Source organism: Cnephaeus nilssonii (genome assembly GCF_951640355.1).
Source record: "Cnephaeus nilssonii genome assembly, chromosome: 15".
In the NCBI taxonomy this organism is placed as follows: Eukaryota; Metazoa; Chordata; class Mammalia; order Chiroptera; family Vespertilionidae; genus Cnephaeus; species Cnephaeus nilssonii.
Window position 1 is genome coordinate 44,013,274 of NC_137086.1, and position 27,329 is coordinate 44,040,602.

The following is a 27,329-nucleotide window of genomic DNA, read 5'->3' on the forward strand; positions in this document are numbered from 1 at the left end:
CGGGGCGCCCCGAGGCCCAGCCCGGATCTGCGCACCCGGAGGGCGGCGGCCGGGCTGCTCGGACGGACCCCAACGTCGGCGAGGAGGTGGAAGGCGCCGGGGTCCCCATCTCGCGCTGTGCCGGCCGGTCCGGGTCTCAGCGCCCTACCACCGCCCGGCGCCCTCCCAGGCCTCGGCGCGGGGTTTCCTGCGGCCTGGAAGGCCCGGGTGACAAAGTTTGCGGGGAACTGGTTCTCCTTGCCAACAGCCCTCTCGCCGCCGGTGAGATTATTGCACGACATGGAAACTGGCCAGAGCAGACCCGTCGCTGTTCTGCGGTCGCGGGTTTAAGGGGCGGGTGCGGGGAGACCAAGCGGCCGCTGCGCTCCTGGGACTGTCGGTGTGCCTTCTCGTGGACGGAGTCGACTGCTCAGCCAGCTCCAACTGAAGACCTTGTGCCCGAGGCCCAGACCTGGCCCGGCCCGCCTGCCTTTGACCCGAGAAGGCGAGGGAAGCAGCTCGCCCTGCGCCGACGCCGGCGGTCCCTGTGCGAGCCGCCGCGTGGCCGTGGCCGTGGCCGCGCCGAGAAGATGCTTCCGAGGCCCGCGAACTTCGGCTGCCGGGCTGCTGGCGGCGGCTCTCGCGCTGCTCCCGGCCTGGCCCCTCGTGAAAAGAATCGAGCGTCCCTTCTCTGGAGCTGTCCCCCCCCCCCCCCATGACACCCAGAAAACGCGAAACTTCACGAACAGGGCCGCCCTGGAGACAGTTGGTGGGTTAAGCGGGAGGGTTCCGGCCGCCAGGGCAGCGGGGAGCTGGTTCTTGGGAGAACCTTCAACACCCGCTTTCCACTCATTTCCAAGTTGTCTGAGAACTGAAACAACATCCCGGGACGAACTGGAGAAGGCTCAAATGGGTTGCACACCGGGGAGTGGGGTTGGAGTTTCTCCCAAGCCCCCGGCCCCACGGACGCCTTCTTCTGCTCCCGCGTGGGTTGAGACGTTTGTGGCGGCCGCCAGACTCGGCTAAAGGGCGGAGACGAGAGAAGCCAGCGGCGAGGGGAGGGGTGCGGGGGGGGGGGGGTGATGCCTAGATCGCCCTGCTAATGCTCCAGTCCGGTTTTTGCTTCCGACTGCTGGCTCCTTTTTCCCCACCCGCGGTCCCTCGCCCCGCCCCACCCCGCCCCCCACCTTGGGGCAGGTGAGCGGCGGCCAATGGGCGAGCGCGGGGCAGGTGCCGGCTAACTCGCGCCTCACAGCGCCACTGCCGAAGCCTGGCCGGGCACTGCTGGAGGACCCGGGGCTGGGGTCGGTCCCGGCTGGACTCGGGAGGGAGGGGGCCGAGCTCAGCCCCCAGGCCGTAGAGGCAGCTCGCGGCACCGCACTGATCCCGCGCCAGTGCACTAGCCGGGAGCTGTCGGCTCGGCGGCAGAGGCCAGCTCGCCTGGCTGTGCGCGGTGGCCCGACTCCGCGTTCCCTGGCTTGCACGCCCCTCGCCGCTCCGCGCCTGGCTCACCCGCAGGGGCTGAGCACGGGCGGGCGGGCGGGGGAGGTGAGGGGTGCTGGTGTGAGTGCATGTGCCTGGCTGGGTGCACACCCCGCACGGCGGCGGCGCCCGCACGCGGAGCGCTCCCCAGAGCCCGGCTGCCTCTCTCGGCTCTGGCGCCCGCGACCATGTTCCAGCCCACAGCCAAGCGCGGCTTTACCATCGAGTCCTTGGTGGCCAAGGACGGCGGCACCGGCGGGGGCCATGGCGGTGGGGGCGCGGGCTCCCATCCCTTGGCCGCGGCCGCCTCGGAGGAGCCACTTCGGCCCACCGCACTCAATTACCCTCACCCCGGCGCGGCCGAGGCGGCCTTCGTAAGCGGCTTCCCCGCCGCCGCCGCCGCCGCCGCCGCGGGCGCCGGCCGCTCGCTTTACGGTGGGCCCGAGCTCGTGTTCCCCGAAGCCATGAACCACCCGGCGCTGACCGTGCACCAGGCGCACCAGCTGGGCGCCTCCCCGCTGCAGCCCCCGCACTCCTTCTTCGGCGCCCAGCACCGGGACCCTCTGCACTTCTACCCCTGGGTTCTGCGGAACCGCTTCTTCGGCCACCGCTTCCAGGGTGAGTGCCCACGCTGTGCCCGCCTGAGCGGCCGGCCAGCGCCCGCGCTGTGGTGGCGCGGGGGAGGCTCGGGGGTGCGCGCGGGGCTATTCGGAAGTTGTTTCGAGAAGGCTGCGGGTCCTCGGAGGCCGATCCCCAGGCCAAGAGAAGAGCCGCGTCAGATCCATCACGCTTCTGCCGCCTTGGGTCCCCTCCCAGAGAACCAGGTTAGGATGTCCAGGCTTTCCTAGTTATGATGCCGACTGGACGCCAAACCCGGGAGCATCTTCGGAGCCCCTCCCGGCGGCCTGTCTTAGTCTCTCCTGCCCGAGCCAGTCCCAGCCCAGAGAGCTCCGTGTCCGCCGCCCTCCCTCCGCCCCGGCTGGATCTGGGACCGTACTCGGCAGTCATGTCCATCACCAGTTCCCAGGGATCCGCCCCAGCGGGCCCGTCCGAGCAGGGCAAGGTCCACCCGCGTGCCTCGGGTCTTTGGGAAGAAGGGACCGCGGGCAGGGCACACTGGAGAGTTAATGTTCCGTATGGCATTCTCTGCTCTCTTGAGATGTTTCTCGGCAACCTCTGCCCGACTTCTCCAAGTCACACGCGCCTCTTGGACCCAGCGTGAGGACGGTTCGCAATAGCACACCAGCTTCCTCCGCTGTTTGCCTACTCTGGGAGCCCACCAGGCTGCTGGTGGGGGGTAGGGGGGGCACTGCCTGGGTCCTCCCAGGCAGGGGGTGGGGGCAAAAAGCTGGTAAGGTCATGGGCAGTCCGCGCCCCCTGGTCTTCTAGGGGCAATGGGTTTGCTAATGAAGATTCTCCCACTGGCCACACACACACACACACACACACACACGTTTCAATTATCTGACTTTTCCGAAGGAAAACTGCATTTGTTGGAGTTCGTTTTCTTCCTTGAATTTGGAGTTTTTTCCTCTTTCTTTCTTTCTTTCTTTCTTTCTTTTCTTTCTTCTTTCTTTCTTTCTTCTTTTTTTTTTAAAGAGTAGCCTTAATTTGTGCAGTAATTGCTTTAGTTTCCAGCTTTATTTGTTAGTGTAGACCAGACCTCAGCCTTGTGAGGTTCCATGACCCAGAGCTAGGTAACCCGGTTTTTAGTGAAACAAATGAAAAGGACGTAGCGAGAGCTAAGGCGCCTGGAGTTAATCTGGCGGTAAACCCGTCTACACAGTCAAAGTAAACTGGATGTTTGGTGCAATTATCTAGGTAATAGGAGAAAAAGGATCTCTTGGAGCGTTAGCTACAGCCGCTTGTTTCACGGGAAGCCGCTGTCCCGGGTCCCGATTTGTCAGACTGTTTTCTCAGTCACTTCTGCTGGTAGACACGGACCCAATAGATTCCCACAAAATAAGAGAATGTCATTACTGAAACGAGGATTTTTGTGGGCACACATCTCCCCCTGGGGATTTCGAAGATTTGTCCAACTCAACCGGTGTTTGTGTGGGGAAGGGGGCGATTTGGGCGGGAAACCTGTCAATTAAAATCAATGTTTACTGATAAAATTGAGTTTTGTTCAAAATTGAGCAAACTCCCTCGGTCCTCCATGGGCTTGGTTCCTGGAGTCTTGAAACCCAGTGCCCGCGGACCGATTTGAGAGTCGCGGGTGTTTGTGAACCTTTGCACCAGCTCTGCAGAGGGGCTGGTGGAGGGCACAGCGGCCCAGGCGAGAGGGCACAGCCGGTCCTAAGCCCTGTGATCCCTGCTCAGCGGGAGAAGGCCTCTCCCCAAGCGCCCTCGGCTCCGACCCACGCGCCCCATGTCCTCCCAGCCATCCTTTTCGCCTCCGGCCTCGCCGGCGCGGGCTCGGGCGCGGAGGGCCAGGTGCCTCTCTAGAGATCCAGCCCCGGCTCTGAGCATCCCCAGTCAGACAGGCCCGATAAATCCTGCGCAAAGCCCTTTAGGAAATTGCCGCTCCTTGAGCTATCAGCCCCGGCGGGCGCGTTGTCGAGTTGCAAAACGGTTGGATTTTTCTCTCAAGAACCGTGTCTGGATGCGGAGATGGAGCCGAGTGTGACAGCGTTTTTAAACTCGGAAATTCGTTGGACGGTGAAGGACTTTCGAACCCTGAGACGTTTTGGTTTCGGGGCGGGTCAGCGGCGCGCCAGACCCCCGGACCCGTGCGCGCCCCGGTGGCCACGCGCCCTGCGGTCCCAGTGGGGCCTCCGGGCTGCGAGCAGAGCCGGCCCGGGGCTTCCGGCGCCGCGTTTTCTAGAGAACCCGGCCTCTGAGATGCTCATTTCAGCCCGGTTTTGGTGCTAGAAACGAAACCCTACAGGAACGAACGGGAACGCCTGCGCTGTGGTACGCCGGGCTCTCTGGCAGCCCCGTCCCGGTGCGCAGGGAAGCGGCTCCTCCGCTGAGCGAGGCGGTGGAAGAGGAGAAGCCGGCGCGGGATGGTCCGAACTGGGCGGCGGGATCCAGAAGCAGGGGGGCGGCTTTCGAGGCCTGCAGGGGAGGAGACGGTGGAGACCAGGTGTTGGCTGCCCTTCGGCGTTATTTCCCCGGACATCAGGAACTTTCCAAGCCAGGGAGCAGCGTCCGGAGCGGGCTTTGGGATACCCTACCCTCCGGGACCCGCGCGGGTAATGGGCCGGCGCTTCAAAGGGCGCCTTTGTTCCGGCAGGAGGGGGAATGGGGTTATCTCCGCGGCTTGGCTAGCCTCTCCCTCTTGTAGCCCCAGGTCCCTGAGCCCCGCCGTCAGGTCTAGAGCCCCTGGCCGGCCGCTGTCTTTGCTGAAGAGACCGCACCTCCAGCCCTGGGCCCTTCCCACCCCTAGCTCCCACCTCCCGTTGCCTCGCTCTTGGGAGTCTCTATTGCTAGTTCCTAGCCAGTGCCTTGAAGTGGCCCACAGAGAGAGGCTGGAGGAAAACTGGGCTGGGTGGGGTTCAGTCTCTAGCTCCAGGGAAGGCTAAGCCAGCCCCTTTTTAATCTCCTACTGTCCTTGTCTGAAACTGACAGCCCACTCTCACAGCCCAGAATTACTGGGGGGGGGGGGGGGGGGACAGGCCACACCGCACCCCTGTCCCAAGGGCCGGGCTGACACAAGCCACATTATAAAATAGCCATCAGGTCACACACACTGAGGCCAGACCCCAGTCCTGGGTCCTCTGCTCCATATGGCCCTTCACACCCTCTGCGGCCCATCCACTCCCACCTGCGGGTCCCTCTGCTGCCACCTCACTCCGACCAGCCTGGGCCAGTCCAGCTGCTGGAGCCAAACCGCGCAAATGCTGGTGTGAGCTAGGCTTTCTCCCTTCCCGTCCGGCTCGTTTGTCCAGAGGACACCCCTGTGGGGACTTCACCTGGGCTCAGAACGACGTGTTTTTTGAAGCAATTTATTTTAACATCAACAAGAAGTATCTGCTTCCCACCTATCTCTCCCACCTTTCTCTTGCCCACACTTGAGACTTTAACCCTTATTCCTACCCGGATCAAGCTCCTCCATTCTCTCCCTCTTACCCCGTTCTGTCAGACCACCTCTCTGGGCATCTGCCCCCTCCACTACCACAAGTTAAACTCTTCTTTCAATCAGGCCTGAGAGTCCAGGGCCTGCCCGTTTTGAAGGGCCCGATGGTCATGGTGTCCCTCCCTCTATCTTCCTGTTCTATGATTCCCCCTCCCTTTTGTAGCAGCACAGATCCAACCACTTGAAATGGATAAGGTGACTGAAAATTAGTGACTTCTCCCAGTCAGGGGACTTTGTCTCCCCCCAGGCACTAGCCCCTCATTCCTAGGCAACCCTGTTTGCTTGTGTCAGTGTCTGAAGCCAGGGACTTGTAGAAAGTAATGTCAGGCAGTTTCCACCAGCAGAGGGACATGAACCTGGGGAGTTTTAGCATCACCTCAATTATATGCCTGGCTTCACTTACAGCCATATTTCCAGAGATGGGAGATCTTAACGGAATAATCTAAACAATTGTCTTAAGAACAAAACAACAGGTCAAATTGAGTCAAACCAACGGCCATTTCTGAAGAAATTCGTTGGATCAGCTAACTCTGTCAAAACATTCTATCTAGGGCTCTACATTATTGGTGGGTCAGGGTGACTGTTACATGCCACTGCATGAGAATCCACGGGTAATTTCAGGACCTTTTCGAGTGTGTTAGCCTGTGCAACCAAGCCTGGGAGGGCCGGGTGGGGGTGGGGTGGGAGTTCATGGAGACTGGGACTGTCTGTGGAAGCTTGTTCAGCTTTTGTAGTTCCTGACCCCACCACCCCAGCCTCATCCAGCCCAATGTCACCCCCTCCTCCTGCATCTGGGAGCTGAGTTTCCATGGTGGCCAATATTTGCAAGGGACAGTCACACTCTTTGAAAACCATGTATGGTCGATAGGAGAGAAAGACAGTAGGGAGGCTGGAGCATGTATTTACACACACTCATGCAGAAACCAATATACCCATATCTATGTCTATATATTAGAGAGAAAGATAATACCAAGATATTTATAAACATGCTTCTTTAGCAGGGGACTATTCAGGGATGAAGCAAGGTCTTTTCCCACCAGAGAGCAGCGGGAGTCTCCTGTGGGGAGAGGGTTTTACCTGAGGGGAAAGGGAGAGAGGTGGGGAAGGGGAGAAGAACCTGACCTTAGACCTGCAGGTGCTGCCTGGCCATTGACCTCACCGCTGGCCTATGTTTACCACTTGCAGGGCAGAGCCTGGGCCAGTGGTAGGCATTTTCAAAGGGCTAGTAGCCTGAGCAAGGCTGGTTTAAGTGAGGGGAGAGTGCCTTGGGTATCTCCTAGCTCTTGAATCTGTGTTTGGCTTGGGGATGCCTAATAGCTTCACCGTTCCCCTATCACCTTTCTGACAACCAGCCCTTCTCCTTGTGATCCACTTTGAGTGAAATGTGATGGGTCAAGCAGAAGAACAGAGCTAAGGGACTTTTCTCAGTCTCGGCCTCTTGGGTTGCTGCAGGCCCTATGGATTTGGGCCCATAGGCGCCTCCCCAGCCTGGGGCCCACCCTTGGCCCATCAGCAGCGCCGCATTTCTGCGTGGCTCCCAACAGGGTAACTCCGGGAGTGTGGAGGGTAACTCTGGGGGTGTGGAGGCGTTGAGGAGGAGAGTGGACTTAAGGAAGGGGAGGCAAAGGGAGAGGGAAGAAAGAAGGGGCCAAGGACTGGGGAGGGTTATCGGAGTTCTCAAGGGAGTAAGCGTGCGGGCCGGGGAGGCCCGGGCTGCGGCTCACGGCGCCCCTTCTCTCTGTCTGTACCCGCGCGTGTGGCGTCGGCGGCGCGGGCAGCCAGCGATGTGCCCCAGGACGGGCTGCTTCTGCACGGCCCCTTCGCGCGCAAGCCCAAGAGGATCCGCACGGCCTTCTCGCCCTCGCAGCTGCTGCGCCTGGAGCGCGCCTTCGAGAAGAACCACTACGTGGTGGGCGCCGAGCGGAAGCAGCTGGCCGGCAGCCTCAGCCTCTCGGAGACGCAGGTAATAATCGCCCCAAATTGGCGGCCCGCGCTCACCTGGGGGCCCCAATAGAGGTGGGGGCGGGCGGGTACGGGCGTGGCCCGAGTCCTCCCCTGGCCTTCCCTGGAGCCCTCTCCTGCCCAGCGCGGGAAGCCGCCCGGCCGCGCTCCCGCAAAGCCAGTCTTAGAGCCCCGGAGGGTCTAGCCTCGCAGAGGCGCAGGGTTTTCATCCAGCCCTGAGGACTCACTAGGAGTGGGATCCGACCTCATACCAAGGCCGCTCCCAAAGCCCGAAGCAGGTGCCGGGTTACCTGTCACTGCCGGGCGCCCCCGTGGACGCGGGAGCCATCTCAGCGCAGCGATTACTGCGCCCCCTTCTCCCGCCTCCGTGCGCCGTTCATGGCAGACCTGGCAGAGGCCTCGACTGCCCACGAACGCACGCGGTAGGGGGAGAAAGCCCAGTGTCCTCAGGGCACAAACCTCAGAAACAGAGGGGCTAAGCTAGGGAGCCGCCAGCCTTGCTTGGGGTCGGAGGGGGGCCCTATCTCCTCACTGGCACGCTGGCAGGGAACCGTGGAAATAAATGGCTTTGCAAAGGCGAGGGCATCTGAGAAATGTGGAAAGAAGAGTCTGGGTATTCGGGGATTGGTTTCAGTCACCTGACCGGCTGCTGAGCTGGGGAGAGAATATGCTGAGGGGTTGGAGGGGTTGAACTGGGTGAAATGATAATCACCACGTATTTTTGTCATTGATAATTTTTTAAAAATTTGCAAGAAGTAGATGAGAGTTATAGGGAAGCACATTTGGTTACTGTAAGGAAAGACTTTGCCATACATACATGCATGCTGCCTGGAAGCACCACCTAAGCTTTCCGTCTGCCAAGTACGACTTGCTAGGGGGGCGGGGCTGCCCTGGGGAGGATTCCAGCGCCCTGCGGGCCTCTGAAGACCCGCTCCTTTCCGCCCTAGTCAATGCCTAGATTTGCAAATCAGAGAGGTCTGCAAGCTGGCTAGCATTTCCTCCTCCGCTCCGATTTCCTGTACTACTCGCTCCCTACCCTCCACTACCCTCCACCTTAGTCCGGACTAGGAGAAGGTGCAGGGCGAGGGGGGGGGGGGCAGCTTGGGGTCTCCTGGGAGCAATGAGGGTAGGAAGGGGGCTTAGTGGGATAGTCCAAACTCTAACTGCATCCGACCTCCAGACCTCTCAAGCTTGTCCTCACGTCGCATTTTGGTATCTACTAAGTTCCTATCTGTCTGATGCCCAATGCCCCTGTCTCCGCTAAAGGATATATATATATATATATATATATATATATATATATATATATATATATCAGATTTGCTAGCTGGGCTGTTCTAACCATAGAAATAAATAAAATGTACAAAACAACGGAGTTAATTCTAAAAACGTTTTTAAAAAATATATATTTGTTTAAAGACCCACTTAAAAAATAATACCCCCTTTTCCCTTCTGGCAAACAGCATTTTAAATTTGTCTAAAACAAGGTGCCAATTTATGAATGGTGTTTACAGTTAACTTCATTTGAAAAGTACTAGTTATTAAATTTTTACTGCAGAAGTATAAGAAAACAAACGGGTTTATAATTCCACCACCCACAGATGAACACTTATTGAAATAATGTCATTGTTTTAAACTTTCAATTTTTTAGCTCAGTGAGAGCACTTTTAATTTTCTTTCACTGAATCTAGCTGCGTGTCAATATTTGCTCCTAACAATGCCAGTTAGTAAACATGATTGTTTCTTTCATTTTTATGGTAAGATAGTTCAAACTTATATTTAAAACAAACATTTTAAACAGTGTCACTATCAAAACTCATGCCTAATCTTGTTCCATCTATAGAGGTGAGCTGGTTTTAGCATACAGAACAGAAAGTAACAACAGAACCACAGGAGGTTGGAGCCTGAGAAACCTCCTTGCAGAGGCTGTCTTTCCAGGTGACAAAGAGGTGGAGAGACTGGGCAGAGCTCCCAGGCAGGCTGATGCGATTTCACTCTCTGCCTTCCTGCTAGCTGACTGTGTGACCCTTGGGCAATGTACTCAACCTCTCTGAACTCTGGTTCTCTCCTCCAGAAAACAGGTTGTTTAAGAATTAAAGGCACTTAATATTAACTCAAATAATATTAATTCTCATTCCCAGTCCTTCCTTTTCCTTTATGTAAAGTGATATATCAAGTTAGTATTACAATAAGATTCAAGTCTAGGCTGACCGACAGTCCAGTGTTCTTTCTGCTACATCCAGTCTCCTTTATCCAGCTGTCTTTCTGTCCCTCTCCTAACTTATCATTTGGACCTGAGTTATATCATTAACTAATTACCTATTCATCTTTCAGTATTTGCCAGGCAAGCTTACCTGTCATTTCCAGCTATCAGCTACTTGTCAAGCATCAGTCACTCCCATCCACTCCCTGCCATTTCTTTCTACTGTCAATATCTGTATTTGTCTCTCAGAGCTTCCGAATCTGTCCCTCACAGATAGCTGTTTTAGATCTAGCCATTACTTATGTCTGCTCTCATTAAACTGCCTCATAAAGCTGGTTAATTTATATTTCCTATTTTCTATTAATTATAATTTTCCTAACAATAACTCCTATTAATCCAACTGTTGATTATCTCTTTATCATCTATTTTATTTTATCTTCTGTGTATACACCATCCATGTCAAACTTATATCTCTATAGACCTATTTACCAACTGACAGGTAGTGTATTCCTACTAATGGTTATCTATCATTTCATCAGTTCTGGTTTTGTCTTCTTTCTCGGCCTCAGTTGCAGTATCTGTAAGACTGAATGAAATTAACTCCAGGGTTCTTTGCAGCCCTAAATTTCTGGCTCATCATTATTCTACTTTGTGTTTCTCTATAATCCCTCCTCTAAGTTCTCAGAGCTCACAGTATTCCTCCTACATATAAAAATACTCACGGGCCTTTGCTATTGTTTATCTGCCATGTCCAAATGTCAGTCTGTAGACAGGCTGTATCTGTCTCACAAAGGAATCTTAAAATACAGATTCCTGATCTCCATTCAGGAGATTCTCTTAGGAGTTTCAGGATGGGACCCAGGGAAAGTTTTTAAACTGCTCCCTGGGTGATTCTGATGAACAGCTGGCCTGAGCATCTCAGCTCTGGGAGGCAGAGACCAAGCCTTCCTATTTCTCGCTGTACCCCAGGGCTCCATAAACATGTAGTGAATGGATGGGCAAACTTCTCTTGATTGTACACATATCCATATGTTAATTTTATCAGTCATATCCCTTGCTCTCTACTGTCATTGTTCTCTGTTTTCTATCTTTCCCTTGCACTGTCTTCTAGGTTTTTTATCTAGATGATCTAGTTTTATCCATGGATAGAGCTTCTGGGAAGGTTAGGCAAATCAGTGTGTGGGTCTTGATCCAGAGCTCAGGGGTCTCTGTACACCCAAAGCTTTAGCATGGAGTGTGGGGAGGTGGGCACCCTGAGCTTCTTTGTTGGGGTAAGCTGTATGTGTGGTTGGGAGTAGGGTATTTGTGCTGGGATTATGGTGGGTTTTTCCAGGAGGTGGAGGGAAGGGCCTCAGGCTCTTCTCCCTTCTGGCTCTAATCACTTGCTCCTCACTGCTGTGGTGCAGCCCTGGAGTCTGACCTGGATGATGCCCATCTAAGTTCAGTCTTGGTGGTTAGGTCAGATCAGAGCCACGATTGGTGCAAGTGAGTGAGTGTTAGTGTATGAATGTGTGTGTGTGTATAATGGGTGTGTGCACATATAGGTTTAGTGTTATTGATACTCAAAGGTCAGGTGGTATTTCATATGTACATACCAGATGCCAGCAAGCCGTCATGGGGTGCAGCTTGTGTGCTTCGGTGCGTGTGTGTGAAGGGGGCACATTAGTTTTAGGAGTGAGAGAAAGCATTTGGTTGCTCCAAGCTGATGGATTGGTTGATGTTTCCAGCTGCCGCTCTTGCCCTGAATAGTTCAGCAGGTGTTTCTTGACCTTTCCTGGCTTTAAGTTTAGCTGAACTGTGAGGGGAAATGGTGCAGAAACGTGTTCCTTGGCCTTGGAGATTCCTCATTTAGTGATGGGACTTAAAAACAAAATGTGCACACTTGTGAGACATGCATAGGACGGGCAACTGGAGTCCCCTTAAAGTCATAGGTATGGGTATGGGCTGAGGGAGGTCAGGGAGACCCACATGGGTGATTCACCTGAGGATAAGGGCAAGCATCCAGGATGGTCTAAGAGAGGAGAAAGAAGGCTTAGGAAGAGTTGTGGCTAAGGTTGATGTGGGGTCTGAGGTGACCTCATTTTAATGGGGTGAGAGTTGAGCTTAGCATGGCATTGGGCTTGACCTTCAGAGTGGGAGCAGCTCACATGATCAAATGATGGGAAATGGAGTCCTCACCCTGTGCCTGTCCCTCAAGGTGAGAGAGCAGCGAGGAGAGCAGGCTGAGGAGTGGCTTGACTTGTGTCTCCAAGCCTCCATCTAGTCTGAGGATTTCTGTGTCTGAGATGACAGAACAGGACAGACTTAAGTTAAAGCAGAAGAGAATAGTAGGACATAAGGAGCAACTTTTTGTATCAGAGTTACAAAACTCAAATAATATTGAACAGGAGTATTTTAACTCCTTGAGGAGAGGACAGGTATTCCCCTGAAAGTAGGCAGGGGCCAGAAGCCACAGACCCTTCCATTGGGGATGAGCTGAGGTTGGGAGGGGGAGTGGAAAAGAAGGAATCCAGAGCTGGTTCATTCAAACAGCAGATTATTTAAAAGTTAAGTCTGAAATACTGGCTGGAGCTGTAGTTGGCCTGTTTGTTAGTTTCTTTATAATGAATACATGCATGCCTTTATTCATTAATGCATAAATTGATCAATCCACTAATGCATTGATCCATTCATTGATTCATTCATTTATCCACAGCAGTTTCACCTGCTTTTTAATTAATTAATTAACTAAATTAATTACTTTTAATGTTTTTTAATTGATTTCAGAGAGAAGGAGGGAGAGATGGAAACATCAATGATGAGAATTATTGATCCACTGCCTCCTTCATGCCCCCTACTGGGGATCAAGCCCACAACCCCAGCATGTGCCCTGACTGATAATGGAACCTGTGAACTCCTGGTTCATGGGTTGACGCTCAACCACTGAGCCACACTGGCTGGGCAGTTTCACCTTTTTCATCCTGTCTGACTCAAGCTGACCCTTGTTACTACCAACAATGCCTCCCTCCCCCAGGATCCCCCTTCAAGTGGTTAATACAGTCCATAACATGAAGAATTAAGAATTGACTGTATTGTAGACGTGTCCACTGAACTAAGCCAAAAGAGCATCCCATTTCTTCAGCAATTAGCACTTTCCAAACCCCCCTCTTTTTATTAGGTCTCAATCCCTCTGCCATTGATTTTCTCCTGTTTTCCAGGTTTGGCCCAGAGCATAGGGCTGGGTCACCTCATCTTTCTGTCCAGCTGGCTGAACAGACCTGGAACCTGTCCACTAGGACTCCAAAGCAGGCTAACTCACTGCTTTGGTTCTCCAGGTTCCCATAGTCTGGTGAGGAGACAGGTTTGAGCAAATAAATTAGTGCACTGCTGGGGTCACTGTTTCTGAGACAAAGTACTAAAGAAGTACAGATGGGTGGTGGGGCAGGTCCAGAGTCAGAACATCTGAGCAGGGTGAGCAGGGTTTTGAAGGCTAAGAGCATTTCAGGTTGGGTAACTCAGGGAAAAGCAGAGACTCTTGAAAGGGTCTGTCTCATCTGAAAAACTGAGAGGTGTTTAATGGGTAGGGACTTGGGAGACCATAAGGAACCTCTCCCCAACTCCAAGGAGTCAGAGATGGGTGAGGGCTTCCTCCAGCCAACATCTCAGCTGTGCCTTCGGAGCTTAGAGAGAGGTGTGTGGCCATTGGGGGTGGGAACAGGTACAGAAGAAGCACGGCCTCCTAAGGCTGGCTCCCAGGGAGCTGGTCGCCACACCATGTGACCTGGTCCTCTCTCCTCTAGAGAAGGGGCTCAGGGTGAGGCTGGTTTGGAGATGTCATGGGTGCCACTCTTATTTTCCACTACACCCAGAGTCCAGTTCCTTTTCCAAGTAAAAAATAACTATTAATTGTTATCAATGATGCATTAAAGAAAAATCAGAAAAGTAGAGAAAAGAAAGAAAAGTCACCCATACTTTGGGTTCATTTCCTTCTAGTCTTTTTCCCCCGTGCATAGATTTTGTTTTTCCATGGTTGTGTTCACACTGTGCCCAAACTGTGCATCCTGCCATTTTCACTAATATTACTACAGCATAAGCATCCCCCTGTTAGTTCAGTCTTTGTAAACAGCATCTGGACACTCAGCCCGAGGCTGTTCTCCAGAAGATAGCCAGACTGCCCAGGGAGAGGGTTTGCAGCCCTGTTTCTAGACAGCTGACTCCTCGACACTGGTTGTTTTCGTGAAGAAAATATTCAGAATCAACGTTCATTTGGGTGTGCCAGGAAGTTCCACCATTGAAACTTTCCTTCTTTGGGCCAGTGATTCTAGGCAAGGGTAGCAGGTTGGGTCCATTCCACTATAGCCATGTCTCCTTCCTGGAAGGAGAGATGGGAGTGTGTGGGAGGGAGAAGGTGCAGAAAGGGGTCCTCTGTCCCTGGTGCACTCCAGTGCTGCCCTGAATCACCCCAACAGGCCGGCCATACCTAACCCTCATTCAGCCCCTTGGGCTCTTAGGAATGCTACCCAGGTCAGCATCCAGACGTGACTCATGTACATGCCTTGCATAGGAGGCAGGGCAAGCTCACCCACCTACTGGATGGCACAGTCACAACAGGCTCCAGGGTGGATGTGGGGGCGGGGGGCGGTGCAGGGGCCAGCCTGGCTGCCAAATGGTTATGCTGAGAACCACCCAGGGCCCCATAGCCCTGTGCCCAAGGAAAGGTGGGCACAGAATCCAGAAGCCCTGGGCCTAGAGCATCTGCCATCCTCCCCATGTTCCTGCGGTGAGACACACAGGTGAGGGGTTTGAACTCTGCCCTGGAAATGAGGGAAGAGGGCCCTCTCCTCATTTTATTGCCTGAAGCCAGGCCCCTCATCTCTTCCTGTCCTTGCTGGTTGCTCTGTGTAGCCCTGAGCACTGGTTGTCCCCACCCCACACCTATTGCTCTAAAATCAAGGGCAGGGCAGATGGAGCTGTGGAAACCCTGGTTGGGGGCAGGGGTAGGGGCAGCTCTGGGTTGGGTGGGCTCCATGGAAGGGACAGAGGGGACTGCTTGGGAATTGTGAGGGTGGGGCATCCTGGGCAGGAAACTGCCTCCTGGACCTGGATGCCAGGCCTGATTTTGACCGCCATCGCCTGGCTTTATGGGAAAGGCCTGTGGCTGTCACCCATCCTCAGGGGCTGGACTCGATAGTCTTTCTGAGGACTGCCCTTGACCCTGCCCAGGAGTCAAGGATCCCCCCATTAGCATCCACTGCTGCTGCCAAAATCAAGGTGCTCGCCATCAGTCCACACACACGACTTACCACTCACCATCCACACTGGCACCATGGATCGCCCTAGCTGCAGTTCACTGCGTGCTTTAGAATGTGCTGTCATTTCCAGGAAAGCATCCATGCCTTGTAACCCTGGCCACCCTGCATCCCCTTCCCTGAGATGCTCTGGAGCAAAAGCCCAGGCGGTGCCCTGGAGCCCCAAGGGCCCAGAAGGCCTTTCTCCTGTAGATGAGGGAAGGAAGCCCAGAGAGGGCAGGACCCCGGCAGAGGCTCCCGTCACTGACGCAGGCTGACCTGGCCCGCTGCTGCGCACGGCCAAGTGAAAAACTGCATGGTCAGGAGAAGCGGGCAGACGGAGCACGCGATGGCTTCGTACGTTCTCTCCTTTATGTTCCCATCCACCCTGTGGAGGAGTGATTACTATCTCTTCTCTAGGAACCGTAGAGACCCAGGTCTGCTGGGCCCCAGAGCCTGGGCCTCCCGCTCTGTGTGCTGTGGCTACAGGATGCTCGGCAGCTCCACCTCCCCTCCTGTCCCTCTGTCGAGAGGGACAGGAAAATCGCCCCTTTCGGCCCACTGCGTCCTCTCCAAACCCCAGGTGGCAGCTGGCCAGAGAAAAGGACTCTGGCCTCCGTTTCCCCATTGGCTCCCAGCTCATCCTGGCGGCCGTTTCTCACCTGTGCCCCTCCCTCCCCGGCTCAGGTGAAGGTGTGGTTCCAGAACCGGAGGACAAAGTACAAGCGGCAAAAGCTGGAGGAGGAGGGACCCGAGTCCGAGCAGAAGAAGAAGGGCTCCCACCACATCAACCGGTGGCGCATCGCCACCAAGCAGGCCAACGGGGAGGACATCGATGTCACCTCCAATGACTAGGGTGGGCAGCCGCAGACCCGTGAGAGCAGAGTGCTGCCAGGGCCCTCGGGGGGCCCAACTGGACTCGCAGCTCCCCGGCCCAGCTGCGGGGAAGCCTCAAGTCACAGCCCCATAGGGCTTGGAGCCTGGGGCAACATCGACGGAGGGACAGGAAACGGGCTGGCTGAGGCCTGGGACTGCTCCACCTTCTCCTCGGAGAGCCTGCCTGCCTGCCTGCCTGCCTGCCCGGGCAGGCCCACAGCCACTGCTGCCTCCCAGCCATTCTCCATTTCTCTTTTCGTTTTGATGCATTTCTGTTTTAATTTATTTTCCAGGCACCCTCTGTAGTTCTTAGTGATCCCCCTGTGTTTCCCTTCCCTATGGGAACAATAAAAGTCTCTCTCTCTTAATGACGCGGGCATCCAACTCCAACCCCAGAGCCTGTGAGCCGGGGGTGGTGGCTTCGGTTTCTGGGCCACTGGGCACGGGCAGAGCAAGCTTGTTCAGGGCCTGGGAGCCTGGGGTAGGGCCTTAGAGACTCAATTTATTAACTCCTTTCCTTTGTTGGTCATTGATCTGGCCTCTAGCTCCAACTCCACAACAAGAGAAACTGAGGCTAGACATAGGGAAGGACGACCCTGGGCATGAGGGAGGCTATGCTTAGGTCTCCAAACGTGTTGAGCAATAAGCGTCAGGCCCAGGTGGGTCAGGGGGGACAGAGAGCGTGCGGACTTCCCATGTGTAGAGACTCTTCGGTTGAGGAGAAACCAGAGGGAAAGGGGAGTACTGGGGGTTGGGTGGAGGAGGCACCCTTCACAGAGGCTGACAGTGCCAGCCCCACGTCCTGGCCTGGCCAGGATGCTAACCTGTCCCCAGAGAAGCTCCTTGTGCAAATTAAAGTTTCAGAGAAAGGACTTGAGTGTGAGCCTGCAACAAGTGCCCAAGGACGCAGGGCCTCCCAGCCTGGGAAAGAGCTCCAAAGCAGGGCACGCCAAGCTCTTTAGTTCACCTGCCCTTCAATATGTCCACTTGTCTTTCCTGCTTTTCACACACCAAGGTTTCTTTCATTCCAAAAAAAAAGCAAAACCCATATGCCTAACAGCCTTTCCCTTATGACATCCAAGTGGTCCCAACCCTCTGCTGATGCTGATGGCACTCAATTACTGCCACCTACTTGTGGCCAAACTTAACGGCCTCTCATCCGGCTTCACCTGCACCCATCTTCTGGCCATTCCTCCCGACTCCCTCACCCCTCCCTGCCGCCTGCATCTGGGTACCTCCGACACCTTCTTTTCTCCAAGTCCTTCCCAATCTTGTCCTTGCCTCGTCACCTATGTCCCTCCAGGGTCAGTCCTTGTGCCTTTGACTTGGGGCTTCGCATCCACTGCCAGGACTTGTCTTCGGCTCCCTGGTTCACGCCTCCAGCTGACCTATACTGAGCTGCAGGCCCCCTGAGCTAGCCACCAGCCATTTGGTGTACTCCACGCCCCTCAGCACCTCAAACCCAATGCATCTCTCCACCCTTCTGCAGGATCACCCGCCTTGGCAACTGGCCAAGGTTTTGTCTCTCTTGGGAAACAGTATGTAAGGCTCCTGGGGTGTTGGGAGGGGAGGGGAGGAATGGTAGGTATAACGAGGTTTGTGTGGATGTCAAGGATGAGGCCCACTTCAAAGGAGGACCTCTATGCTACGGCTAGGGTTCTCAGCCCAAATAGGGTCCTGTCTCCCCCTTCCTAAGTCCCCCGCTCTTCCTAAACTTCTTCCCCACCCTGACCTCTCCTACATCGCTCCTGGTACCTTCTGCTTCAGTCTCACCCGTGTCATCCCTGTCCCTCAGTGAGCTGTGGCTTCTGCCGTGCCTTTACTTACATAGTTCTTGGTGCCTGGAATGTCCTGGGGGCTTGGTCAATGTTAAAGTCACTGGAAAGATGTCAAAGGCCCAGCCTTGCTGCCGGGGGCACACCTAGGGATCCAAACACAGAAGGTCCTTGTGCTGGGTCTATAAGCATCTCACTTGGGGCTAGAAACCAAAGGGTTAAGCCCCATCCCAACACCCCTCCCCGCATCAGCCAGGACAATGCGTCCCTCACATCCTGCATGAGGCCCGGTGGAACCTCAGGTGGACTCTCTCACTATCAGGCAGGTGGGCTGACCTCTGGGAAGCTTGTGCGCACAGGTTGGATGAGGGTGAGGAGAGGAGGCGTCCTTTTGGCATGAGTAATGGGGGGCGGAGGAATGGGTGAGCCGTTCCACTCAAGATTCTCTCTCACTTGGTAGGGAAAGGGTGCAGGGAAACCACAGCAGAGCACCCCCTGTCATCCCGATAAAGAGCTGGAAAGGACCCAAGGAAACCTGCCAATCTTCCTAGGCCAGGCCTGCGGGGGGCGGGGCGGGAGTCCCCGAGCACTCCCATCCATCCCCCATGTTGTGCCTCTCCCCACAGACGGTAAATATTGGTGTTGTGACTTCATTAATAAAGGCTTCTGTGAGCCTGAAAAACATGGAATCAGGATGAACTATTTTCTGAGCTGTGGGCTTGCCAGGTTTGCTAATTTGGGAGTTTTTGGGCCCTCTCCAGGGAACAAACCAAAGTCTCTCTCAAAGACACACAGATGCAGCCAGGAAGGGGAGCAGAAGCCTCAGAATGATGCTCCCGTCCCTCCCCGACCACCCCTCCCCCTGGAGATCAGGGCCTGCAGGGATGAGGACGGTGGACAGGAGCTGCCGGGTCAGGCCTTCCCTGAAGCAACCTGCCGGGCTGGGCCATAGCCCTCAGTGGTGCTGGCCTCCGGGCCCTGCAGAGTCCAGTGGGCTGAGGTGTGATGAGCTCCTGTGAGAACCCACGTTGCATGCACAGAAGAGGAGGGAATACCGGGGAGCTGTTCGTAACTCTTGTGGCCCAAGCCCTGTGCCTCACACCCCGGGAAGGATCTTTACACATCCTCTTGTCCTCGCAACTTTCCGGGATCAGTCCCTCGGGCCTCCACAGCATGGCTCGTTCTCTTAGCATCTCTGCGCTTGGTTTACACCAACTCCTCCTCACCGGGGCTGTGATTGCTTCCGGTGGGGCTTTGTGGAGCTCTCACCTCCTGACCCGGGTTCTGGCCAGGAGGAAGCCAGGCTGGGCCCACAGACCTCTCCCAGAGCCCGTGCTCCAGGGCAGCCATGCAGGGGGAGGGGCAGGGAGGCCAGCAGGCTGAGCAGAGCAGGCCCAGCCAGCTTTCCTGTCAGACGGGTGCTGCCAATTCGGAGCCAGACATCAGAACAGGTTTAACCAATTACCCGAGCGCCCCATCTGCTGTCTGGGGTGTGTGTGAGGGTGAGTGCATGTGAGGGTGTCTGTCTGGTCTGGGAGGGCTGTGGGCGTGTGTGCATGAGTGTGACTGTGTGGGTGTGTGTGGGCGGTCGGCTGGGCACGTGGGCAGTGTGTGGCTGCGTGTCCCAGCTGTACCCCCTCATTTGTCAAAGACTGTGGCCACCAGCTTATGGCCTTCCTATCGCCCCAAGACCTCCACCCAGCACCCCAGCCTCTCATTCCCTCTCACCTCATCACCACCCACTCTCAGGCCTTATCAGACCCCAGAATTGTGGCTGCTCTCAAATCCCACATTCAGCTGTCCTTTCCGACTAGACCCCATGTTCTTCCCGCTCACTCACTCAGTTTTCCTCTTCCTCCGTGTTTTGACCTCATGGGCCCCTCCTGGCCACAGGCTCCTCTATTCTCTCTCCAACATCCTCTGTCCCACTGTTCCTTCGTTGTACCCACCTGGCAAAATCCCAAACTTGCTTGAACTTGTTTCCTTGCCTGCCCTTGCAGCTCAGTCGGTAGGTAAGGACACCAGGCAAGCTTGCTGGATGGCCCCCTCTCTGGAGGTAGAGATCCCAGCCTCAGCTGAGGCCTCACCCTGTTGATAAGTCCACTCTCATCCTCATTCGGGGAAGTCTCAAACGGTCATCCTTCTCCTCCTACCTCCTCCCCCCCGCCCCCCCACAGAGGACTTGATTTGCATCTCCAGGGAGAACAAAGCTGCAGTGGAAGAGAACCCCTTCATATCAGGGGCCTGCAGGGAGAGACGGCCCCTTCAAGTGGGGCACTTTGAGGAGAGTGGAATAATGGATTTTGGAAAGCCAACAGAGATGTTGCAGCAACAAGGCTAGCAACAATGGGGAGCCCACACAGCCCTTAGGCCTGAAGAGGCAAGAGGCGGGAGCAGTTACCAGAATCATAGAGGACAGCTGGGCGGATAGGGCCCCCGCTGGGGTTGCAGCCTTCAGTAGCAGGAGGCCTGCAGACTGCAGTGGAGATGGGAGCGGGGGGGGGGGGGGGGGGTGGGCTGGGGGGAGGAAATAAATCCCCCAGTCTCACTCTCCTCCAATCACCAGTTTCCTAGTGATGACTCCCAGTGGTGGGAGCCAGACATCAAGTCCATTTGAGTCAGCCTTTGGGATGGAGAGCTGATGGAGAAGGGTGCAGAGCTGATCTGGAGGGGCCAGGGAAGCTAGCCTCTCACCCCGCAACTTCCCACCCTCAAACCCACACCGCCAGCTTCCAGCCCACCCTCTCCACCGGCCTCCTGTTACCACCCAAAGCTCCTCTCTCCTCCAGGAGGATTCTCCCCGCACCCTGGAGGACCTCGCTCCTGGGTGGTTCTTTTTCTTCTCTGCCTTTACAGTCTCCTCCACTCTCACCCATTAGAGTTTCCACAGGCCCGAGAGTCTCCCGTCTAAAGCCCTCCCTTAGCCCCATGTCATGCTGCAGCCATTGTCATCTCTCTCTGCCCGACTCACATGAATTTTCTAACAGGCACTCAGCGGGCGTCCTGCTAACTTCCCAACCCAGGATGATCTGACTTTCGCCCTAGCCACACTCCACTGAGATCCTTCTCTGCAGGTCCTTGGTCTTTATCTTCCTTAAACTCTCAGCACCAACTAAGTATGTGGACAGCTTCTCCTGCTTGAAGGATGCTCATCTCTTGTCCTCTGGGATACCATGCTCTCCTTATCTTCCTCTTACCTCTTGTATCGGTTTGCTAGGGCTGCCATGACAAGCACCACAGGTGGGGTGGCTTAAACAACTCCTCTTCTCACCGTTCTGGAGGCTGGAAGCCCACAATCAAAGTGCCAGCATGGTTGGTTTTTGCTGAGGCCTCTCTCCTTAGCTTGCAGATGGCTATCTTCCTGTTCACATAGAATTCTCCCTCGATGCTGGTCTGTGTCTAAGTTTCTTTTTTTTAAAAAAAAAATATTTTTATTGATTTTAGAGAGGAAGGGAGAGGGATAGAGAGATAGAAACATCAATGATGAGAGAGAATCATTGATCGGCTGCCTCCTGCATGCCCCCTACTGGAGGTCGAGCCCACAACCTAGGCATGTGCCCTTGGCCGGAATCAAACCTGGGACCCTTCAGTTCACAGGCCAACGCTCTATCCCCTGAGCCAAACCGGCTAGGGCTAAATTTCTTCTTCTTATAAGGACACCAGTCATATTGGGTTAGGACCCACCCTAATGACCTCATTTTACCTTAATTACCTCTTTAAAGATCCTACCTCCAAATACAGTCACATTCTGAGGTACGGGGAATTAAGACTTCAACCTATGAATTTGGGGTGACACGATTCAGCCCATAACACTTTTCTTGGGGCTGCACTTCTTGGCAGCCCCCTGTCTCTCTGTCCAGGCCTCAGAGATGAGGACACCTCAAGGTAACATCCCAGATCTTCCTCTTCTCACCTCACATACTACCCTGGGTGGTTGTGCTGTCGGTTTAGCTCCAGGTGCTGACAATAAATAGATAACATGCCAGTCTGCATATCCAATCTCGACCTGCCTCCTGAGTTCCAGACAAGCACCCATTCATTGTCTCCTGATATCTCAACTTGGTGATCTTGCAGGGGAAACCTCCATTAACTTGTAAAACAGAGCGCATTACCTCCTCTGCAAATTTGTTCTTCCTTCTCTGTTCCTTAGCACCAAGAAATGGCACCACTATCCATGTCCTCAGCTGCCCAAGCGGAGAACTTGGGGCCATCTTTGACTCCTCCTCTTCCCCACAGCCAATCAGCAAGAGCTGAGCAGTTGTGACGTCTTCACTTCTCTCCATCCCCATCCCATGACCTGGCCCAGCCCCCATGTTCCCTCACCTGGGCTGCCACAGTGGCCTTTTCCCTGGTCTCCCCAGCAGTCTTGCCAGAGGCCACGCTCCACTCCACTCTGTTGCCAGATGAATCCACTTCCCCACTGAGAGCCTCTGATGGCTCCCAGCTGTCCTTGGCCCTGCAGCAGCTGGCCCTCTGTCACCTCCAGCGTCTTGCCCCCTGTTCTCTAACAACTGAGTTTCTGGCAGCTCAACCCTGGCGGGAGCGAGGGCCCTGCTTACTGTCCCTCCCTCTGCCAGGCTCACCTGGGCAGAGGAAACCAGCTCAGGTGGCAGGGGTCCACCCCCTTCCCTCACTGCCTCGCTCAATTGCATGGGGTCTTCAAGGGGGTGTCGTCTGCCTATGCCTGTTTACCCATTTGTCCACCTTCTCTTTCCTCTTTTCGTTCCCCCTTCCTTCCATAAGGCCCAGGGAACCGGGGGGAGCCCAGATTCTTGCTCCTTGTGGGGAAGGAGCCAGACTCAGATCTTAGACAAGGCTAACAGCAGCTACTGCACCTCCGAGTGGGGCATGGAGAGGGAATACTTTTTGGCTACTGCCCAGAGAGTCACCTGGAAGCATGGGCATGCGGGGGGGAGGGGGGGCGGCGCGAGTTAGGCCTTTCGGGGAGTGGCTGAGAGGTTCCTGTTTGGCAGGCTAGCCGGTGACATGGGGATGGGTGAGATGGCAGGAGCAGCAGCAGCTCTGGGGACTGGGGGAAGCTGCCTTCTGAAGCTGAGGCTCGGCTCCCCAGCGCCTTGGGAAAGGGTCACTCATCACTGCCCTCATCCCTAGCATTCTGACTCTCCGTCTAACCGCTGCCTGAGTGGAGGAGGGAGGCCCCAGGGGCCGGCGGGTGGAAGCCACATTCCTGGAGTGTTAATGATCTCTGGGCAGGGCAGGAGCTGAGACCCCAGACCAGCTAAAAACAACAAACAGCTCCCAGGAGGGATTTGTGTCTGTCCCGAGAGTCAAGGATTTCCGACACCGGATGGGGGTTGTGGCCAGTGGGGCTCTTAGCAAAGAAATTCCCCAGAGACCCGAAGCCCCCTGACCCAGGAGCATCACTTTGGGACAGACCCTTCCCCCAGCCCTTTCCCTCCTCCACCCTCCGAGGGAGGCCCAGCACCCCTGACACTGGGGAGGTGAGAGGAGGGGCTGGGTGAGTTCCCCACCTAGCCCCTCTAATCTCTGCCCACCAGCCCAGGGAACGATGCTGATCCTGGCATTTTATCGCTACGGACACCGCGGCGCTAAGAGAGAATATGCCCCTCACACATCTGATCCGAGGAATGGGTGACTGAGTGATGCTGGGGCCAAGCTGGGGCCGGGATCTGGGCTGGCCTGACCCCAACCATAAACCCCACCTCCACTGCATGGTCACTCTACAGGCGTGGAAGGTGCTTGGGAGGCCCCAGAGCTATCAGGAGGCAGCCAAGGCCTGGCCCTGAGGGACTGTGGAGGCGTTAGAAGGGGCAGAGTTCCCAGGGCTGGTGCTGGGCACACTGTGGACATCAGGTACCTCTCCACTTGGCTCCAACCTTCCCACCCTGTGTAGCCTCTCTTGGCCCCCAGGCAGTCCAGAGTGACCCCCACCACCACTCTCCCTTCTAGTCCCCTTGATATAAACGGTATGAGAAGCTACCGAGATCCCTTTTCCACTCTACTTCCTTGCAGTAAGTGCCCAGCAACCGCTCTGCAAAGGGGGTTCCTTCTGCCGAGTTTCAATTCATCCCCGTTGTCCAGCTTCCTGCCCTCACAGGCTCTTCTGTCCTTTCCTCTACCTTTCCCTCTGGGCCCCCAAGAGGGTCTGCCCCCTCCTGAGCCTGGGTCCGCATCTTCCTCAGGGGCCTTCCCATGAAATCCTCGCCTGGCCGTTGGCTTGTTCCCACTGTGTCTCCCTGCCCCCACCTCTCCACCCATAATTCACAACGCCAAGCCTTGATGCTTTAAATCCATCGTTTATTGCCCACAGTTCATTAGTATTACATAAATCACAGAGACTGAGAAATGTTCTGAGAAGGTTAAAAGGACACTGCAAAGTAACCTGGGTATGACCGAAGCCCAGGCCTGGGAAACCACCTCGATTCTGTCCACGGGCCTGTTTCCTCTCAGAGCCCCACCCTTCGGCCAGGGTAGGGGCCCAGGACAGGAAACAGCGCCCCCTCCACCTCCTCCCCAACCAGGACGTGGAACGGGACGCTGGCCATCCTGACTCAGCAGCCATCCTGACATCTTGGGCTTTTGGTCCCTGCACACGCAGACTGCCCTCTGGGAACGGGAGAGGGGCATCCCGAGCCTTCAGGAATGTTTGAAGTGACCAGCGGAGGGCCAGGCAGATACACCAGAGCTGGAGAATCAGCTGCAGGTGTGGCCTGGATTCTGGCTCCGCTGGGCCAGCCCTGCCCTGACTCAGCCTCCTCCCCAGACGTGAAACCATCTTCCCAGGAGGCCTCCCTTCCTCTGGCCTCAGCCGAGAGGGGCTGGATGTTAACTGCAAGTCTCCCCGTGTGGGTGTTTTCCGCAGCCAGACCAGGGCCTAGCAGCATGGCTAGCTGAATCTCTGTCCCCGTCACCCTGAGCGATAAGGATCCTTCGCCGCCGCCACCCTACCAGGAGGAGCCCCCCCCAAGTCACCTGAAACTGCATTTGAGAGCATGACCGGAAATCGTCTGGGAGATAAAGTAAATCGGTTATGCGATGCAGAGGCCACAGGGCTGGGCCGGGGCAGCCAGCCCAGAGGAGAGATGGAGAGATCCCATCTCAGCCAGGCCTCTGGAGGGGGTGGGGGTGGAGCTGGGGTGAGCAGTTTTGGTCCCAAGGTAAAGTGCACAAGAATAAGACCCGATTAGAGGTGGGGCGGGGTGAGCCTGGAGTGAGCTTTGCAAAAGAGGACCCAGACCTGCCCAGGCCCCAGTCGCTAGCACGTTCACATTATGACGGGAGTAACTGAAAAATACCTGTCCCTCCAACACCGTGGCAGCCCTGCCCTCTGCTGCTCTGTCTTCCATGCTTGTCTCTGCCTTCTCCCCTTCCTGATGGGCAGCGGGTGGGCTGCTCCTTGGGAGAGTGGGGGCCCTCAGGGCCGCACCCCGCAGAGCTAGCCGGGAGGCTCCAGGGCCCGGCTGGGAGGTGAGGGCAGCAGGGGCTTCTGGTGGGATGGTTGGTGCCAGTGCCTGTAGAAGACCCACCTCACCCCAACGCCCCCCGCCCTGAGGGGAGCAGAGCCTGTGGCCAGGCCTCCGCGGCCCCGCACTGCCTTTCCCTGAACGTACCTGTCCACCTCCAGCCACGTCTCTCCCCAGGTGGAGTCAGGCACCAGGGGAGGGAGGCCCCGAGGCTGCATGTTGGAGAAGGCTCATTCCAGTTGGGATCAGGTGAGAGGTCCCTTGAGACCCAGGCGTCCTCTTTTTGGGGCCTTTCAGATGAGAGATTACCCTGTTCACCCCACCCAGGCCCCGATTTCCTCTGCAGAGCTCTCCCCTCTCCTGGCCCGCACTGGGAGGGAGGCGGCAGCCAGCAGCCCGGGGCCTCGGAGGCCAGTGCAGGGTGAGAGGCGGCGTGTGGGTGTGGCTCCCCACTCCAGCCCAGGCATCCATACTACCTCCTCCTTCACAACTGCAAAGTGTTTGGCAAAGGTCCAGCGCTCCCAGGAGGTGGGGTCACATACAGAACAGCAGAGTCCAGGTGCTCAGGCCAACTGCTGGCCATGCCCAAAGGGACCCGCCCCTTTCCCAGTCCAGGGTTCGTGTTGGGATGTGCCTGGGATGACCAGCATCTGAGCGGGACAGGCAAAGACGAGATCTAGCTGGACGAGCAGGTGGGAATCCCTTGATCCAGTCCTCTGGTTCCAGACATGGGGGTGGAGGCTCAGAGAAGGAAGTGGGCTTGTCCAAGGTTACGCAGCCAGCCAGCGCCTGCTTTGATTCCTGGGTTGATGCTTCCTCTCCGATAGGCGCCTAGAGCTCTGGCCTTTGTACTCTCAGGCATGGGGCCCTCCTGCTCAGGGGCAGTCAGCCTGGCTCCAGCCCCACACTCGGCCCTAATGCCCAGCTGCCAGCCTGGTGCCGGGAAGGAAGATCTTCCTGCAAAGGCCAGACTGCATGCCCCCGGCTCCTGCCCACCATCATTCCTTCTTGCGGCTTCCTGCCTGGAGTTGGGGTCATCTCAGGGGCCTCCCATATGTCAGGGCTCCATGAAGGATGATGTCAGCCCGTGTGTCACTGGGCTTCATGCAGAGGAATCGGTTCTGCAGGTGTGGCCTGGATCTTGAAGGCCGGCCACACTCTGAGGCAGATGCCCATGGAATCTTCCAGAGACCTCCAGTGCTCCTTGATTTCCTGGGCCACCTCCTGAGGACCTTAGTCATAGCTGGCTCATCCTGCGAGGTGTCGACTGCCTCCCCCACTTCCCTACCCCTGAGCACCCAGGGAGGCATCGGTCTTGGCCACAATAATATCTTAAATCTACCAGCCCCGCCACCAAACCAGCCAGTTCTCAGGCCTACCCTTACTCCCACCGCCAGACCACCTGCTAGCAGCATCTGAGCAGCTGCAACCAAGGCTTGGTTCTGATAAAAAATAAAAATAAAATAAAAATAAAGTATAAAAGGACCCTAATTCTACCCTGTGGGCACTCTACACTTTTTCAGCTTCACACATAATTGTGCTGAGTAGAGTTTTGGCAACCCCACGTAAGGCCCAGAAATGCACTTGATTATTTTTATAGGAAATGTGTCAGAATTCCTCTCCCTTATGTTAACAGGTGAATAGATTAGTCTCCCTACCACTGTGGATGGAGACCCCCCGCCCCCAGGTGGCCCAGGACTGGTGGGGCCAGCTTGCCCTCCCTGCAGGTGCTACTCATGAGACCCCTTCCCCGCCCCCAGCTCCCCAGGCTGGACAAGGCTGCACCCCCAGGCCAGCCGGCCACCACTCACAGCCCCTTGTTGTACACCACTGTCCGGCTGCTGGTGGCCCGGGCAATCTCAGGCTCTAACTGGGATGTTTCAATCTGAGGAGAGAGAACAGAGGGAGGAAAGGTGAGAGGGGATGAGAGGGGAGGGGTGAGTGGGGAGGCTGGGAGTAGCAGTTAGGACTACTCTGGAGCCCACAGTTGCCCCTGGCACCCCATCTTTAATTTTTTCTGCCCTCCTGTCAAGGGGCTCACAGTATCCCTTCCTGCCCTGGCCTCTTCCTCTGACAGTGTGTCCATGCAGGAGAGCATCCTATGCTCAGCCTCTGAGTTCTGAATTTCTCTCCAATACCTTGTCCATTGTGCTGCACGAATCCCTTCTCAGGGCCACACCCTGAACTTGGTCACCAACCAGGGCTGCTCTACCCAAACTCCTTAAATCCAAACCCTACTCTCTCGGACCCCAGTCATTC

At 55.9% G+C, this 27,329-nt stretch overlaps 2 protein-coding genes across 4 annotated transcripts in view; one reads left to right on the forward strand and one right to left on the reverse strand.

The window, feature by feature from the left end:
- Positions 1-1,550: 1,550 nt before the first annotated feature.
- EMX1 (empty spiracles homeobox 1) lies at positions 1,551-15,829 on the forward strand (the record flags this gene model as incomplete). Its single annotated transcript, XM_079792821.1, has 3 exons — positions 1,551-2,079; positions 7,321-7,505; positions 15,662-15,829. 3 exons carry the CDS (start codon positions 1,551-1,553, stop codon positions 15,827-15,829), a joined length of 882 nt encoding a protein of 293 aa, XP_079648947.1.
- An 8,085-nt stretch (positions 15,830-23,914) lies between these two features.
- SFXN5 (sideroflexin 5) overlaps positions 23,915-27,329 on the reverse strand; it is a 103,294-nt gene continuing 99,879 nt past the window's right edge. For all 3 annotated transcript variants that reach the window (XM_079792832.1, XM_079792830.1, XM_079792831.1), the window contains one exon: positions 23,915-26,955. In XM_079792832.1, the coding sequence (XP_079648958.1) occupies positions 26,878-26,955 (78 nt within the window). In that variant the 3' untranslated portion in view covers positions 23,915-26,877. The remainder of the gene's footprint in view (positions 26,956-27,329) is intronic.